The sequence below is a fragment of the Petaurus breviceps genome, unplaced genomic scaffold (assembly GCF_028583685.1).
Source record: "Petaurus breviceps papuanus isolate PSGF00001 unplaced genomic scaffold, PetGlider_PUasm1.0 76, whole genome shotgun sequence".
In the NCBI taxonomy this organism is placed as follows: Eukaryota; Metazoa; Chordata; class Mammalia; order Diprotodontia; family Petauridae; genus Petaurus; species Petaurus breviceps.
Window position 1 is genome coordinate 12,400,367 of NW_027186473.1, and position 18,780 is coordinate 12,419,146.

At 40.3% G+C, this 18,780-nt stretch overlaps 1 protein-coding gene across 2 annotated transcripts in view; it reads right to left on the minus strand.

Annotated features, from left to right (window-relative positions):
- Positions 1-3,834: 3,834 nt before the first annotated feature.
- Positions 3,835-18,780, minus strand: part of KDR (kinase insert domain receptor) — a 51,805-nt gene continuing 36,859 nt past the window's right edge. For both annotated transcript variants that reach the window (XM_069105256.1, XM_069105254.1), the window contains exons 23-30: positions 17,913-18,035; positions 17,692-17,803; positions 16,679-16,778; positions 15,852-15,957; positions 13,228-13,379; positions 8,059-8,155; positions 7,148-7,233; positions 3,835-5,402 (exon numbers count right to left, since the gene is read on the minus strand). In XM_069105256.1, the coding sequence (XP_068961357.1) occupies positions 5,183-5,402; positions 7,148-7,233; positions 8,059-8,155; positions 13,228-13,379; positions 15,852-15,957; positions 16,679-16,778; positions 17,692-17,803; positions 17,913-18,035 (996 nt within the window). In that variant the 3' untranslated portion in view covers positions 3,835-5,182. The remainder of the gene's footprint in view (positions 5,403-7,147; positions 7,234-8,058; positions 8,156-13,227; positions 13,380-15,851; positions 15,958-16,678; positions 16,779-17,691; positions 17,804-17,912; positions 18,036-18,780) is intronic.

Sequence of the window (18,780 nt, forward strand, 5' to 3'; positions counted from 1 at the left end):
CATATGGATGAATGGAAAATAATCTGAGAGAGGGAGTCATTAGCAGTTAGGGGGTGGTACAGGCATCCTACAGAAGGTGGAATTTAAGCTGAGTCTTCTGGGAAGTGGGAGTCTAAGAGGCAGAGACAAAGGGGCAGCCCATTCCAGGCCTGGGATATGGCCAATACAGTCATGGAGTCAGGGGATAGAGGATCATGATACATAAGGAATTGCAAGTAGTGGAAATGGATCATGGAGAGCATGTAGGGGAGTGGGGTGCAAGAAATCCATGATACCTTCCCACTCCATTCAGCATTGTGTGAGTTGGAGGAAAGGGGGAAGATGGCGGGAGTAATTGGGAGATGAGGCTTAGCAAGGCATGACTGGCAACAGGACAAGAGGGCAATAAGGACAAGCGCTAATGGTGGAATAGGGAAGGAACAAAGAGGGAGCCAAAGCTGATGTGATAGCCAGGGAAAGAGCTGAGGGGTAGAGGAGATGGCGGTCATGATGAGGTTGAAGAAGGCAGAGATAAAGACGGAGGATAAGAGATTGTGACCATAAAAAGCAATTTTAGAGTTTGTTAAAGAGAGACTTTGAGCTAGGCACTGAACTCATTGGTGAAGGAAGGAGACACTCTGAGGGAGGAGGGTCAACCGGTAGATAACAGTGGCCAGTATTCAGATTGAGTGATAAATTTGGATATCATGAATTTCAAGGGAGAAGTAGCTTAGTGAAGTTGGTTATAGGGAGGGATGGGAAGAGGCAATGGAGAGAAGAGAGCAATATTCTGACTCCCTCATAGTGACCAATTAGGCAGAGGGCATAAGAGAAAGTGTAGCCTGGATTGGGAAGGAATGAAGCAGGTCTCAGTGAGACACAAAAGCTGTAAGGAGTAAGAAAAAGGTTTAAGATGAAAGGTTTTTTTCATAACAGAACAAGCATCTTAGAGGTCAGTGGTAGGGTCTGCCAATCTGGAGTGGGATTGGGGGGGGTGGAGTATTGGGTTAAGGTGAATGGGCATGAGGGAGTAGCAAGTCCAGCATGGGGACTGAAGATTTTCATATTGGCAGCCAGGGATTCAGGGTCACTGGGATCAGGTGAGTATAAGGAAATGGGAATATCACTAAACAGGAACCCAGACAGAGGTGTAGTAGTTGGAGAGATCATCAAGGGAGGTATGAGATTATACTGTTTGAGGTCCTCCTTGGCAGATGATGATGTTGGATTCTATAAATCCAAGGAGGCCCATCTCTTGGCAGGAGGAGCAGAAGGAGATATGGGGTCAGGAGCCAGGGTGCTTTAGTTGTCTGCCCAGCAGAGGGCAGCCTGGCATTGGAGACAGTCCTGGAGTGGGATAGGAGGTGGGCAGCAACCTTCCTTGTATGGTGCATTTCTGTGACCTTAGACAAGTCAATTCACTAAGCCTCACTGAGGTTCCCTACAGCCCTCGAGTGTGATTCTCTATGACACAGTCCCTGCCCCCTAGGAGCTTATAGTATAGGAAACAGAGCATAACACAAATAGGATGGCAGAGAAAGAGTATTGGATTTGGAGTCAGAGAAATGGGGTTTAAATCCTGACTGCCCACCCTGCCAGGATCTCCAGTTTCCTCATCTGTAACTTAATGAAGCTTCATACCCCTACTAAGAAGAGAGATCAGTGTTAGCAGCTCTATGTTATTAAGAAGGGAAGGGAAGCACTGGGAAGTGATTTGAGTTGTGTGCTTGTATGCTATTTCAAAGCGTGAAAGGGACCCAGGCTGTATCTCTCTGGGCCATTTTAAACTGAATACATTCTTTTCAGTTGTGAATTTAATACTTCAGTCAAAAACCTAATCCTTAGCAACTAGATGAACTTTGGGGTATAGGGAGAACAGTACAACAAGAGAACAGGGAGCAAGAAATTTTTATTCTAGTCAAAGGGAGTAGCAATGACTGAAGCATGTTGTCGATATCCTTCCCTCACCCCCCTTTTTGGCCAAGACAGTTTCTTTACCCATAATCTTCATTTGACACATAAGGACTTTCATTTCCAGAAGTGACTTACCTATGTCACATAGGTAGTAGGTAGCTGAATTAGGAGTAAAGCCCAGATCCTCTGAATTCAGAACTGGTGCTGTCTTCAATGTATCTCTTCCTCTTTCAGAGAAATAGAATCAAAGGATTTCAGATTGAAAGGGGCCCCAGTGGCCATCTAATCCAACTGATACCTCAAAAGGAATACCTTCTACATTACACATGACAAATGGTCCCCCAGCCTTAGCTTGAAGACCTGAAGGAAGAGGAATCCTTCTGTTTCCCAAGGCCACTTTAGGGTATCTCTTGAGGTTAGAAAGATTTTCCCTATACCAAATCTAATTTCACCTCTTTGGAGCTTCCCTGAGTGGGAGCATGGCTCTGGGTGTCAGTTTCCCTCTCTGTAAAGTGAAAGGGTTAGAGGAGGTAATCTTGGCTCTAAATCTGTGTTCTTATGATCCTAATTCTGCCCTTTGAGACCAATAGAACAAATCTAAGCCCTCTTCCACATTTTAGTCAGAAGGTTTCTATCATGTCACCCCTGAGTCTTTTATCATCTTGATTAAATATCCCTCATTCCTTCATCTAATCTTCATATGGCATGGACTAGAGACACATCCCCATTCTGGATATTCTCCTGATTAACAATGTCCTTCCTCACATAGAACCAAAAACTACTAATGGTATTCCAGCTGTGCTTGGAGCAGGGAAGAGTACAGTTTTCAGTTCACCCTCACCCTTTAACAGAGACTGAGATGAAAAATACAAGTATTGAGGGCAATATATGTTCCATCCCTAGATGCTCTTAATTTAAGAGAAGAAAAATAACACAATTAAAAACTTTGTCTGCTTTTAGGGCTGCCAGCATCTCCATGATATTTCCCCTTGGAAAAAAGCAGAGCTAGATATGAATTGTATGGTTTGTCACACATTAGGTTAGTGTCCAAGCTGGGGGTGGAGCCAATTGGAGAGGAAACTGGTGGTGGGGGGGGGGGAACGGAGTCAAAAACCTTGGACTCAGTCTCTTAAATAGCTCTTCCCTTTCCAAATCTGGAAAATTACTTTGGCATTATACTATGGCCAGTTTCCCGCCTGCTGTAGCCAAGAGTGAGGGGTAGCTGGGTAATGCAGTAATAGAATATCAGAGTCAGGAAGATCTGGATTCAAATTTAGACTAAAAATCACTTGACCTTTCTTAGGCTCAATACTGTTCAGGGTCGTTGTGAGGATCAAATCAGATAATATTTGTAAAGTGCTTTGTACATAGTAGGTACTTAAATAAATGTATGTTTCTCCCTTTAAATTCTTAGTGTTTAATACAATGTTTTGTCCCATAATAAGTGCTCAATACAGCCTTATTGGATTGGTTTGGATCTCAGCTCAATGTAAAAATAATAATCCTTAACTATTAGAACTATCCAAAAATAGAATGGGTTGCCTCAGCAGGTAGAAGTCTCCAACACAGGAGATTTTCCAGCAGAATATGAGCTTAGTTGTTGGCAGGACTTATGTTTTGGGCATGGAATAGACTGGCTAGATGACTTCTTGGGTCTCTTCCAACTCCAAGATTTTATGTCCCTATGTTATACCACTATTCAAAATCAGTGATATGTCATTTGAGGGCATAAATTACAATAGGTATAAATAAGTAGAAATTCAGTATTAAATTTGACAGCATGAGTGGATTCTAAAATAATAGATATAGTCTGAAACCCTGCAAAGGGACCAATCCTTTTTTTTTTTTTAATAAAATGGCATCAATTTGTAAAAACATAACATTGTCTTCCTTCACATGCTACATAGCACAGATATAAAAATGTGAATAGTACAAAATTCCTTATATAGAACATATTTTAATATATTACATTTGTTTCTACATAAACGGGCTATATAAATACTGTATTGCCATAACATGTTTTATAGTCATAGTTCCCAGCATTTCACACTATGGTACAAAAAAATACATTTTTCTTTTTCTTTTAAGAAAAGGAATAGAAAGGCAGAAATCCAGTAGAAATAGCTCTATATGTTAGAAAATCTAAATGTACAGTGGATGTTATTAGAACTCTGGCTACAAAGACATAGTTTGGAAGCTTGGCAAACAATGAACGAATCCAAGTCCATTGTCACTGGAGAGGAGTGGCCAAACAATGAAAATAGTGGAGGGAAATGGAAAAACAAACGTCTTCCTTCATGGTGCTGCCTTGAGTCAAATGACGTTTAGCCCTTAACAGAACATTCTCACAAAGCCATCTGTGGAAGACCGACAAGAGCCAGGACTCTGGGTCTGAAGCCTTATAAATGGCTGGGAGCTTTAGCCTGAAAGATTCCCTTTCTTTGTGGCATTCTGAATAAAAGATTAGCCTGGGAGACTAGGAACCAGAGTCATATCTTTTCCTTCCTGGAGTTAGTTCAGCCTGGAATTACAGAAAGGCCCGGAAGGGGCTCTCATTTAGCCCAGTCGGAAACGGCATAAGGGACTCTCCTTTAGCACAGCTAAGAAGAAGCACAACCCCCACGAATCACAATACTTTCATCTGAAGTCTTGAAATTTCCTAGTAAATCTCCCTCCTTGCTCTTTGTCAATCAGTTTCATTTAGGGGTCCCCAACTTCATTTAAAGTGATTTAATAACACCACACACTTCTTTACCAATCTAAATACTTCCTTTAAGGCTTGGTTCAAGACCCTCTTTTCTATAAAACTTTCCTAGACTAGCCACAATCCACCATAACATTTCATTTTCCCAAAGTTCTATAGCTCTTGTAATGTCATGTATGCATCTTGGCTCCCCAACTAATTTGCAAGTTCCTTGAGGGCAGGGGGACATTTCTTCTACTTCATTTGTGTTGTCCAAAACTGGACACAAAGTAGAGTCTTCATAAATGCTTTTTGAAGGAACAAATGAACAAATGAATGAAGAGAGAAGATAAGGCCAAGGCAGATAATGTGCCTTCAAAACATTCATTGTTGAGTCACAGACTTCTTCCCAGCAAAATAATTTGTCATTTGCTACACCGTTCAACTGGTTTCCTGGTAACTGAGGTCCCCCTTTTTTTTTGTAAAAGAATCAAACATATGCTGTTTTCTTGATAAGGAAACAAAAGCTTTCCAAAATCTGAGCAGTGACTGCAGGACAATTTATGTGATTTCCAGTTGTGGAGAGACAGTAGCAATGCCTTGACTTTAAACAGGAGGTGAGTTTAGTGGCATCCAAGAGTCAGGTTGAAGTGTGTGCGCACTGCAGGATTGGGGCTCACTTTGCACAGGATTTAAGAGTTCTGTCTCTTCACTCAAGTAAACAGTGGTGTCTGTGTCATCAGAATGATACCCTGACTGGTAGCCGCTGGTCTGGTTCGAAGCTTCAGATGTCACAGACTCTTTGCTTTTACTGGGCATTAGGGCACTGTGGAAAAAATGATGACAAAATGAGAAGATCAAATGAAAGTTGTTCCCTTGCTCCCACCCCTAACCCCATGGGGCCTTGTAATCTCCCTAGACAGCAATGGCACCCATTCCTATCTCTCCCTGTTGCTGATCAACATATCAGGTTGCTTGGGATAATGACTATTTTCAGGTACCAGCATGAATTTGGTTGTCAGTGATAAGCCCTCTTATTCAGGCCCAGGTCTTTCAAGCACTAGATTAGATGAAACACATTTATCCAAAGGGATGCAAAGGATTCTGCCAATGGAACATGTTTATGGACTTACTGATTGACCAGCTATTTATAAGATAATTGCCCAAGTTAAGGAGACTCTTGCCTGATCTTAAAAGAAATCAGGATGCTCTGAAAGTTTGTTTGTGTTTCCCCTACACTCACAGAGAAGGGATTAGAGGACAAAAATGTTAACAAAATCCTTTTGCAACTTTAAGCATTAATAACCTTAAATGTGCACACAGTTGAGGCCATGTCAGAACTGCTATTGACTCATCAAAACCACATTCTGTGGAGGAACCAAAGAGATGAATCACTGAGGAGCAAGCAGAAAATGTCCCTAATGAGTTTGTTCCTCATGGAACAAACATGACAGATATAGTGAAACTTAGAAATATAAACTGTATTGAATTAAAATATGATGAGTTAGACTTTCATATGCCATTTATAGCTTGTTCCATTATTTGGAATCCAAAGTTATACATATGAAATATCACATAAGGATTGTATAACGTCTACATGTATGTGCCTATGTTTGTACAATCCAGGAAAATTGTTCCAGAAATCTATTATCTGCAATCTTTTCAAGAGCCTAGCATTCTCCCCCGAATGAAACTATATTGGTGCCAGAAGTACCCAACTTGACAGGTTTTTAACTTCCTTTACCACCTAAAGGTATCACAATGGCCCTTTTCATGGTTCTTTTTGTGTCAGTTTCAACCATTTATATTCTGTTTTATGCCATAGTTGGGTTACTAAAAACTCTGCAAGCAAGCCAAATACCTGAATACTTTAAGTAACTTACTATTTACCATTTCAACATTGTGGTGAATTATTTTGCAGAAACAAGAATAGTATTCTAATATGGTCAATATATATTACTGGCAGTATATATTTGCTTAAAGTGAAGTACACCTGGACAGAGCAAGCACAAATACCTACTGAGTCATATTAAGGAAAATTAAAGTAATTTTTCTTACTACATAATTAATAGCTCAACCAGTTTTTAATGTGTATTTATCTCAACTCATTTGTATGCCAAATCCACACAGGGTAATATGCACACTGTTCATTAAAGTACACAGAAAATAGTTCATGGGCAGGTTAAATAAAATCTTTATGACCATAAAGATTTCCACAAGATTAAAATAGCCTCATTCATCTTAGCCATATTGTCTGATAATTTCTCTTCCTACTTCCACCTAGCAATCTCCACATTAGTCATCTAAGCAGCGGACAAAGTATGGGGTTTTGGCATCAGAAGATCTGGATTGAAATCCCCATTGTTGTTAACTAGCCATGTGATCGGAAGCAAGTGATTTTCTCTCTCTGAACTTCAGTTTCCTCAAGTATAAAATGAGAGAATTGAATTAAGATCACCTCTGAAGTCCCTCCCATCTCTTAGTCCTACGATCTTATGAATGAATGAATCAATAGCCAATAACCATTATTAAGCACATTATTATATGTCTTTCTATCTGGCAGAACCTTACCTAAACGGTGGCGCCAATTTGGATGTGGTCTCCAGTGTCTTCAGTTCTTCTGATGCAAGAACCATCCCACTGTCAGTCTGGTTGTCCTTTTAGGATACAACAAAATGCCAGCCATTGATTGAGGGAAGTCATTGATCAATTGTTTAATGATATCAAAGCTTTTATCTGATGTCCACATGACTTGATACCAACCCTCTGCAGCTCTCCTCAGAGAATTCTACCCATCAGGAGTCCAGAAGTCAGTCTTGTCTGACTTAAGTTTATTGCTACACAGTCTTTCTGTAGGTGGAGACAGCATTCCTTTGGCTGGCAGTGTCTGTCAACCCCATTACACTTTTGACACCATTTAAAAGTGGGATCAGAGAGCCATAGCCAGAATCTAGGAGCGCCATCTTGGTGTGCACAAGCCCTAGGGGTGTGTGTGTGTGCGTGCATGTGTGTGTGTGTGTGTGTGTGTGTGTGTGTGTGTTGGGAGGGAATCATCTTCTTGAACTGAGTATAAGCTTACAGTTATATAATACAATTACAGTTACATAATACAAAGAGATAATTTATCCCAGGTAGGGGAGAGAGAAATTGAGGTGATTCTTGTCTCCTCCGTTTGAGGAATATGTGCTCCCCAATCAACTGGGAAGAAGTAGCTCACTGTAATATCACTTGTTCTATCATAGAATTCTGGATAACACTGGCTAGTCTGTCTTACAGCCCTGCCAAGAGGACTTAGTAACTGAAGAAACAAAAAGACCTTGTTATAAGGTCTCCCCTGTTAAAAGGCTGCCCTATGTTCTATGGAGTCCAAGGAGAGCAGTATAGTGGGGTCCCAGGGTATGACTACCTAAATCAATATTTATCTCCCTGATGTTTCATCTCATGTATTATTGATTAAAGCTGTTTTTAAAAGCAATACTTACATCTGGGATTACTTTTATTTCTGGTTCCAACGGGATGTCTTCAAATGTTTTTACACTCACTGATCGACTTTTCCTCTTGCTGCTTTGCAGATACTGACTGTAGAAGAACAAATATTTATTATTTTAAGGATGGTTTCCTAGAATTTAGATGCCATAAGTAATATCTAAGTTCATTATCTTTTAACTACAAGACTAATAATGATCTTCAAAACATCCTTTGTAAAAAAGAAGGAAAACAATAACACAGAAACATCCTCTCCCAGCAAATGCTAGAAATTTAATTTCCTGCAAAGTACATTTAAAAGTATAATAAGAACCAAGTGGTCTGGATGAGTCTGTTTCTTTGGTTTGTATTTCTGAGGTGGAGAGCTGGACTAAAGGAAACAGTAGCAAGCTAAATAATCAGCCCCCTTCAGTTCCCCTTTCTGGACCTTCTGGTCTTGGTTTTAGCCATTGCTTAGTGTCTCTTTTTTTTCAAATAATGTCTAACAGTTCAGTGATACATCAGGGCAGAGGAAACACCTGTATTTCATATTGAAGGCCTAGGAAATGCAGCAAGAAACCTGAAGGTCTCTTGTCTACATTTACAATGTGCTCATTACAGTGTAGTGACCTGACTATGTGAATGTCATACGTGGATACACACACACATACACACCCAGGACTGGTGCACAACAAGATGGCGCTCCTAGAATGTAGCTATACTATATGAATAATCCAACACATACACACACACACACACACACACACACACTTCTTCTTTGAGTTTCCCCATTTTTTAACTGAACTGCCTTTCCTATTTCACAGAGATACTTTAAAGAGGAATAAGTGATGAATGTGACACTTTCTATATGCCCAGTTTTGTATTAACTGCTGGGGATACGCAGAAAAAGCAGCAGTCTGACCTCAAAGACCTTTCTTTCTTCTTTCTCTTTTTGTTCTTTTTGTACAGGGGAAGACAGGGCAATTGGGGTTAAGTCACTTGCCTAAGGTCACACAGCTAGTAAGTAAATTAAGTGTCTGAGGCTGCATTTGAACTCAGGTCCTCCTGACTCCAGGGCCAGTGCTCTAAGAGCCTCTCTCAAAGAACTTTCATTCTAATGGGGGAGACAAACTATATAAATAGGTTAAAAAAAATACAAAATAAATACAAATTAGATGAAAGGTAACTTTATAGGAGAAGGCACTGGAGGGTGGAAAGGAAAGACCTCCTAAGAAAGAAGATAAGAGCAAGTGAGATTTTAGGCATAAAAAGCTTGAGTTCTTGGGAAGAAAGATGCTCCATAAACACAGAGATTGCTTGTTTCCTTCAAGCTGGAAAGGGAGCTATAGCTTCCCAGAATGCAAATGAGAGGACAGCCCTCCCTGACTTGCTCTCCTGCTCTGTGAAGAGAATGGGATTCTTATCCCCTGGGAAAGACTCTCCCAGCTCTGTGTCTCTGCAGGAGAAACAGAAAAAAAAAATGTCCCCTCCCCACAATCAAGGAAACTCAAGGAAATGCCTGCACTGATCAGAGAGCCATATAACACAGGGAGAAAAGCAGGCCACTTTCTTGCAGTAACTTCTTCCCTCCTCCCACTACAAACCCTAGACATGGTGATCCTAGACATAAGAGCTTTCTTGTTTCTAAGGTTCTGAAAGGGTTCAGAGAATGAAAAATGGAGAAAAAGTAGGGAGCATAGTCAATCAACTCATAAGTTACCAAGAGGTGCTGAAAGATCTCTGGATTTGGGGTCAGAAGACCTAGATTTAAATCCTAACTTTCTCATTTTCCAGCTGTATGATGCAAATCACTCCCTGTTTTGGGGCCATATGAAGAGATCAGAGGAACTGATCTCTAAGAGCCTTTGCAGCTCTAACTCCTATAATCCCGAGTCTATGCTGAACAACTATTATGAGTATAGCACTGATCACTGGGAAGTGATTGCTTATTCAAAATCAATTAAAAAATAAAATTCAAAATTATCACTCATTCAAAAGATAAGCAAGATACAATTCCTGCTCCTGAGAAGCTTCAAATGCAAAGGAATTGCATAGAAGTAGATAATGGACTACTTTCTCACTGGGTAGCCTCCATACTAGTTAGGATACCAGACTGGAAGAGGAAAGGCTCCAGGGAAGTATAGGAATCAGACTCCTCTTGAAGCATCTCTCTTCCCCTCCCACCCCCATCTAGACAAAGCCAGGAGAGAAGAATCAAGATCTGTTTCATGCACTCCTCCCTCTGTCCAGTGAACTCAGCTGAGTTGCAGCTGGTTTGGATTTTGCATTATTTCCATCCAAATTTTAAAATTGCTTGTGGAGTCTTTTTTTTTTAAAGAAAAGAAAGGAAAGGAAGGAAGGAAGGAAAAGAAAGAAAGAAAGAAAGAAAGAAAGAAAGAAAGAAAGAAAGAAAGAAAGAAAGAAAGAAAGAAAGAAGGGAAGGAAGGAAGGAAGGAAGAAGAAAGAAAGAAAGAAAGAAAGAAAGAAAGAAAGAAAGAAAGAAAGAAAGAAAGAAAGAAAGAAAGAAAGAAAGAAAGAAAAAAAGAAAGAAAGAAAGGAAGGAAGGAAGGAAGGAGGGAAGGAGGGAAGGAAGGAAGGAAGGAAGGGAGGGAGGAAGGAAGGAAGGAAGGAAAGAGAGAAAGAGAGAAGGAAAGAGAGAAAGAGAGAAAGAAAGAGAGAAAGAGAGAAAGAAAGAAAGAGAGAAAGAAAGAAAGAGAGAGAGAAAGAAAGAGAGAAAGAGAGAGAGAAAGAGAGAAAGAAAGAAAGAAAGAAAGAAAGAAAGAAAGAAAGAAAGAAAGAAAGAAAGAAAGAAAGAAAAAGAAAGAAAGAAACAAAAGTATATAGCTGAGGACTGGGGTGGAGAAAGAAGATCCACTTGAAGGATTCTGTTTCCTTTTGGCTTTTAAGCCAATGCTAGATAACAGGAAGAATGTGCTGGAAAGAACATAAGAAAGGCTTCAGGCAGAAAATGAGAGCCGGTTCTGCAGGGAGACTGTCATGTCCCCTTTTTTCATGATTCTGTATATAAATGTTAGCAGCTCCAACCAAGAGCACATTTGGCTTCCCCTTAAATGTGGCTTCCTCTCTATTGCAGGACCATATGCAAAGAAGCAGACTGAGCTATGAAGTGGTAAGTTGGATTCTCATGTCTTTTGGTCATATTAAAGGAAAAAGGGAAAATATACTCATGACCATGAAATAACATAATGGTCTTTCAAAGGGGTGGGGGAAAGGATGTGGAGGTAGAGTGAGAGATCTAGTTATGAAGCGTGCCTCTGACACTTACTAGCAGTGTAACCTCTCTGAATCTAGGGTTTTCTCATCTATAAAATGAGACAGTCCTACCTCACACGATTGTTGGGGGCTCCAATAAACTGCTTTATAAGCTGCCAGGTCCTTTCTAAGTATCAGCCATTAACAGGCCAGCAGAACCTTAACTGAGCACTAATTAATTCTGGTCTGCAACACTCATGCTGTTTCATACTGACTTCTTGCCTCCTCCCACATCTTCATGAGCCTTCTCTTTGGTGATCATCTTCCCATATCTCAGCCACAGAAGTAAAGAGGGGCATGCTGGCTCTCCTCTACCTACTCCAGTCTTTGTTCCCTCCTCTGAACGACAGCTCTGTTACACTACATTTTCCCCATGTTCCTGAGATTCGACATTTCCCATTTCTATGCAATGGGGAGAATTCATCTTAACACAGCAATGAAAAAAAAAGACTAAGATTTCCTCAAGGGCCTGCAATTCAAGGTGCATGGGGAGGAAAGCAAGGTCCTAACTGCAGGGCTTCCCTTGACTCTGGAGTTAAGAGAACACACAAAGGGACTGGGGGAACAGGAGGGAATGAGAGAATGGTGCAAAGTGGTCTTCTAGAAAAACACATTTTAATCAGCATTTTCCACTTCCACTGAAAAATCAGTGGACAGTCTTCTATTTGGCAAGTGTCAAGGGAAGAGAGAAAACTTCTCTGGGGACCCCATGAAGGGTCAGTACAATACTACGTTGCACAGGTTTTTAGAGAAGCTGGTCTTTCCACTTATTACCTGCTGTGTGACCCTGGGCAAGTCTCTTAATCTCAATTTCCTGATCTGTAACATTAAGGGCTTGGACTAGATGACCCCCAAGGTCCTCTTCAGCTCTATCATTTTGGTGATCAAAAGTCCTACTATGTAATACACTCATAATAGGTAGATAGAGAACCATGGCACACATGAAACATTAGGGAAGTGTGATACCATGAGGAGAGAGCTAGCTTCAGAGTCTGAAAGACTTGCCTCTGCCTCACACCATCTGGAAGTCTTTGGGCAAATCATTGAACTTCTCAGTGAACTAGGAAATTCTCTATTTCAGAAAATAGAGTTTCAGAAAACTCGGTTTCAGAAAAACTATCCATCTACATTGGTAAAAGTTGCTCATCAGGGACTCCCTAAAACTGATGAAATCACAGGACTACTCAATAAATAAATGGAGAAATAAATGCTATTTGTGTGCATACACACACATATAAGGCATATGTAGATATATAAATGTGTGCATATATATATATGAATGCATGCATATATATGTATATATACATATATATATATATATATAAAAACACAATGTAAAAAATATAAATACTAAAAATCGGACTTGGGAAAGACCTGAGAGAATATGAGAGGTCCTTTCCAACTCAGGATTCTTCTCCATGAGAGGAGGATATGAAAGGTCCTTTCTAATTTTCAGGACTCCTCTCCCCAATATTCTATTGTGTGCTTTATCTAGATTAGATTTCATAATATAGGCAGCCATGGATGCATGTTAACCGTTCCCTTATGAACCATTTCCTAGTCTCGTATTCATCAACATATAAGAGGGGATAGTAAAAATACAGTTTTCTTTCTGGTCTAGTCCCTTTTCCCAGTGATTGGCCAACAGTGACATTCCAGCTGTTGCAGCTGCAGGACCTGAGAGCCTGGAGGGGGACAAAGGACCAAGACTGCAACAGGAATTGGAGCTTGGGGGAAGAATTTATAAAAACCCTCTTAAAGAGGTACTACTGCTTTATTATTAGCCCCATGGCCAAGGTTAAATGTGGGAACTTGGAAGTGGAATGCAGCAGCTGAAAGGCCTTCCTTGCATTTTACACATGCCTCCTGGGATTGTCTGTCGGCCCCAGTGGAATAGTCACCAGATACAGTACCTAATTCCTGCTGGGCTGTCATAATGGAATTTAGGATCACACACTTCCTCTTCCTCCATACAGGAAACAGGTGAGGTCGGCAAAGAGAGTCCAGAATCCTCTTCCATGCTCAATGATTCTGATATGGGAAGGACAATGTAGTCTTTACCATCCTGTAACAATATAGACAAAGGAGAATATTATTGTTATGGAGTCTATGCATCAAAATCCTTTTTACCAAAAAAAAAAAAAACCCACAATATAGCTATGGTAGATTTCTTGGCTCAGAGTATATTGCTCTGACAGAACGTAAAACTTTAAAAGACACAGTTAAATGGTCTCTCAAAATCAGGCTTATATACAGTAGGGAGAGTTACATGGTAGCATGTGCTCATTCAAAATTAAAAAAAATGAGATGAGGACAGCACAAGAACAGTAGAAAAAAAGCTGGGGGGTCATCATGGCACACAAGCAGAATATGAATCCGCAAAGCAGTGCTGCCATTTTATAAAAGCAACACAGTCCCAGGACGTGGGGGAATCACATGCAAGAGGTGGGAAGCAATTCCTTCAAAGATAACCCAGTGCTGGGCACACAGGAGGGACTTTATAAAAGTTGGTGAATTTGATGAATCTTAGCACTATCCACATCCTTAGTAGAGAACTGAATCCAGATTTAGCCGCCATGCTTTAAGAAGACTCTGGATCAATTAAAGAGAATTCAAAGAAAAGCAGTAAAGATGATCAAAGGGATAGATAGAAGGTCCTTAGAGAAGAAAAAAATTTATTGGGGTTCTTTAGTTAAGAAACATGAAGAACAATATGGCAATACATTCTTGAAGAATTTATCAATAAAGAAAGTTCTGGCTTTACGTCATCTACCTTCAATGCTTAACAGAAGACAAAACAGGAGGTTAACAGGCCTCCATCTTAGCAGACCACATGCTCTGGATACAGAAAGGACTTTCAGATGGTAAGAGTCACTAACTCTTGGAAGCCCACCCTCAAGTCTCAAGAACTTCTGGGAAAGAACAAAAAAAATCCTTGGGTAGATCCACAGAGGTCATGGAATCATGAGGCTGTAACATCTTCAGGCTTAGAAGGGATGTAGGAGCCATGGGTTTTCCATTGCTTAAGCATCCTTTGGCCAAAGGAAAGAGAAATAGGAGGAAGAGAATAGCCCCTCTGCTTTCTTTCACCCCTTAAGAGCCTGTGCTCATAAGGATCTCTCTGTAGGAGAGATGAGGGACACAAGGGAGACCTAAGCAATGGAAAAACCAAAGTAGCAATAAAAATCTATTTCTTGAAGTAAGTGTCTGTTTTTCTGTCAGACTTTACCCCATCTTTATTTGGAAAGAGGATGAGCACTGTTACACATTTCTATAGCATTTTACAACATGTTTTTCTCATAACAGCCTAGATGCACATGGTACCAGTCCTGGTTTTCCCATTCTGCTGATGAGGAAACAAAGGTTTAGAGACCAGGTAACTTAGAATTCATAGGCTTTGGGACTGGAAGGAACCTCATACATCATTTAGTCCAACCCGCTTAATCTGAAGGTAATTAATCTGAAGACAGAGCGCCAAGGCTCCAGATAGTCAAGAGGCTTGCCCTGAGATCGCATAGGCATGAAATATGGAGCCAGAATTTGATCCAGGCCAACTGGGTGGTGCCATGGCTAGTAAGCCTGGAGCCCGCCAAAGGCACCTACCCACTGTGAACCTCAAGTTCCTCATAGATAAATTGGGGATAATAATAGCACCTACCTCCCAGTGTTATCATAAGTGATAACATGTAAGAAATGCTCTACAAACTTTAACATATATATAATATTATATTCATATAATACCTGCCAGCTATTATGATTACTGTATAAATGCTAGCTAGGTGGCTCAGTGGATAGAGCACTGGTCCTGGAGTCAGGAAAATTTGAGTTCAAATTTATGTCTAACATTTGTTAGCTGTGTGACCCTGGGAAAGTCACTTAACCTCTTGTAGCCTCGTTTTCTCATCTGTAAAATGGGGATGGTAATAGCATTTACCTCCCAGGCTTGTTGTGAGAATCAAATGAGATAATAATCATAATGTGAGAGATATTATTATATAAAATATAATTATTTTATGCATAATTATATATTATAAATTATGATAATATAATGAATATATTTAATTATTAAGTTATAAAGATAATAACCATAGATTATTTATAAATAGATCAGCACAGTGTCTAGAACATATAAGCACTATATAAACATTAGCTAGGAAGAGGAGGAATAATATTTTCCAAATATGGTGCCCTTGATCTATTTCTACTGAACCTTACCATAATTATCTAGAATTAATTCTGTATCAGTTCATGAATTGGTACCCTTGTGACTTAGATGAATGTCAGCTTTGAAAAGCACCTAACTTCCCTCCTATACCTTGAGAGAATCTGTCTCGCTTTCAATTACATTTCTCTAGAGGTTATAATGTAATTGGTTAAGGCTACAAATACATACTCATACACACACACCCACATAAACATATATACACATGTATCCACACACACATATACACACTCATTTAGAATCCCTTTGATCCCTCACTGAACTCCTAAAACAAAAGTGCCATTGGCAAGTTGGGGCACAGAGGGCTTTACATACCTGTTGAGCACTAGCCTGTAGCAAATTCCCCAAATGCTCCACGAGCTCCGAAAATGTGGGTCTCTGCTTGGGATCTCCATGCCAGCAGTCTAGCATGGTTTGGTACCTAGAAGACAACAATAATGAAGGTCACATTCTCTGCTCTCCTTTGTCTGAATCAGAGGGTGATAATGTCTTAATGAATTTCTAGTATAAGAGACAAATTGTGCTAGGTGCCATGGAGAACCCAAAGAGGCATGAGACAGGGTCTTCATTTACATTCTAGGAGGACTGATAAGCTGAAGACACCAAGAATGAATCCTAAAAAGTAGCCCATAATAGCTGAAATAAGTGGTGCAGACAAAATATGCTATTAAAAGTCCAGGAGAGGGGTGGCTAGGTGTTGCAGTGAATAGAGCACTGGCTCTGGAGTCAGGAGGACCTGAGTTCAAATCCAGCCTCAGACACTTGACACCCTTACTAGCCCTGTGACTTTAGGCAAGTCACTTAACCCCAATAGCCCTACCCTCCCCCCTCCAAAAAAGCAACAACAACAATAACAAAAAAAGTCCAGGAGGGAAAGAACTCTGAGCACGGAGGAGGAAGTGGAACCCACCAGATAATGGAATTTGGGAGTTGGAAGGGACCTCAAAGACAATCTACACACTTCCTAAAGAATCCCCACTACAATACACCCAACAGCTGGTCATCCAGCCTCTGCCTTAGGACCTCCGATGAGGAGGAAACTACCACCTTCCAAGTGAGCCCATTGCAGTCGTGAGGAGAGATGGAAATGGCTATGGCAGTTGCTGGGTACACTGGAATACTTGTTTTTGAGGAAGTCTTACATTTCGGGGGTAGTATACTCAGGGGCCCTCATTCGGGTTCCTTCTTTCAATCGCCTGCAAAATTCCTCATCAATTTTCACCCCAGGATATGGGGAGGCACCTAGAATGAAAAGAGATTTCTTTTAGAATGAAAAGCTGATGTCTTTTAAATGAGATCTCTCTATTTCCCACCTCTCACCCACCCTACTACACTGAAGGGCTGTGCTATATGGGAAGGAGTATTGGCCTTGGAGGCTTAGATTTATTTGGATTTACGTACAAGACCCAATGCTGAAATAATTCTTGTTAAAGGTCTGTATCTGTCTGAACTTCCATTTCTTCTTTTATAAAGATGGGATAATATTTGCACTACCTTTCTCCCAAGGTTGTTGTGGGGTTAGCATTTTATAAATCTTAAAATTCCATGGAAGCCCATGTCATTTGCATTATAGAGGATTACAGGAAGGAAGGAAATAGGCATTAATTAAGCATCCACTATATGCCAAGTATTGTGTTAAGTACTTTCCAAATATTATATAATTTGATCCTTACAACAACGCTGAGAAGAAGGTGCTATTATTATCCTCATTTTATAGTTGAGGAAACTGAGGCAAACAAGTTAAAATGACTTGGATGTAGGGTTTAGAAGCAATCTTACAAACCATCTAGTCCAACAACTCATTTTACAGAGGCATAAACTGAAGTGGAGACCTCAAATGACTTGACCTAGGTCATGCAGGTAGTAAGTGGAAGAGATTCAAACCTAGATCCTCTGATTCCAAAGCCAATGTTCTTTCTACTATACAGAGCGATAATGCATAAATTTAAATTTTTCTTCTCACTCTTTTGATTGTTAATGCTATTATTATTCACGTCCACACTTGTAATTATTGCCATTCAAGCATGAAATGCAGCCTTGCACAATGAAGCATAAAAACAGGGACACAGAGAGAAGAAGGCACACTGGTCCCACGGGATTCTATCTCTTGGCTTTCATAACCAGATGCCAGATGAATTGAAAAGAAGTGACTTACCTAAGGAAAATATTTCCCAAAGCAAAATTCCAAAGGACCACACATCACTCTGAATTGTGTATACTCTATCAAAAATGGTTTCTGGGGCCATCCATTTCAAAGGCAGTCGAGCCTATGGGCCATAAGAAGAAGAATTAGAAACCACTGAAGAAAAGCAAAAAAAACCCTATTGTTTCTAAAACATCCCCTCACAGCAGCAGTAGATTGCCTTTACAACTTACATCTCCCTTCCTGACATAATCTGGATCTTTGTAAATGTCCCGGGCTAAGCCAAAGTCACAGATTTTGACCACGTTTTTCTCTGCCAAGAGGATGTTTCGAGCTGCTAAGTCCCGGTGGATACACTGCAACGAGAAGAAAGCATGTGTGTGTGTATGTGTGTTAGGTCTTGTCTCTGCACTGTTGATCTATTTTACATCTGCTGGGACCTCACGAGCTGAGGTCAAATAGTATAAAAATGTGGGACTTTTTTTGAAGGGGGAGGGGGAGCACACACCTCACGTCTCGCATCAGAAAAGAGAATGGTTACCAAGGGACTTCTTAATGGTTTGTATCAACATTAAAAAAAAAAGAGTGTATAAGCTGTCTATCCACACATCTGCTTATTGAATAACCACTCCAAGCCTTTGGGGTTAGGTAATCAAATTATATGATGACGATGGTGCAGAGCAGGTTAAGATGTAAATAGATTTATTTTGGTCGCAATGAAGAATGTGTTTCTGGTCACATCCACACCTCCCCTTCCCCCTGCTAGATGCTTTTCTGGACACAAAGCACTATATATAGCTAACAGTTTCAGTTTAGGTAGCCAGCATGGGATTTATTTCTGAATGACTGCACAGGCATCAGAGAGCCTGATTGGCTTATCCAGTCAGCTTCTCTATCCCGCAACCAGCTGATGCCATGGTTAACCTCTTAGGGTGTTTGCCCCTTTCATCTGGAAGTGCTGAACCCCCAGATAGGTCTAATAAGTTAAATGTAACCTATTATAAAGTTAAATCCCTAGTACACCAAAAAAAAATTATGTTGGCTATGCCTTGAATTGTCTTTTTTCTTCCTTCCTTCCTTCCTTCCTTTCTCTCTCTCTCT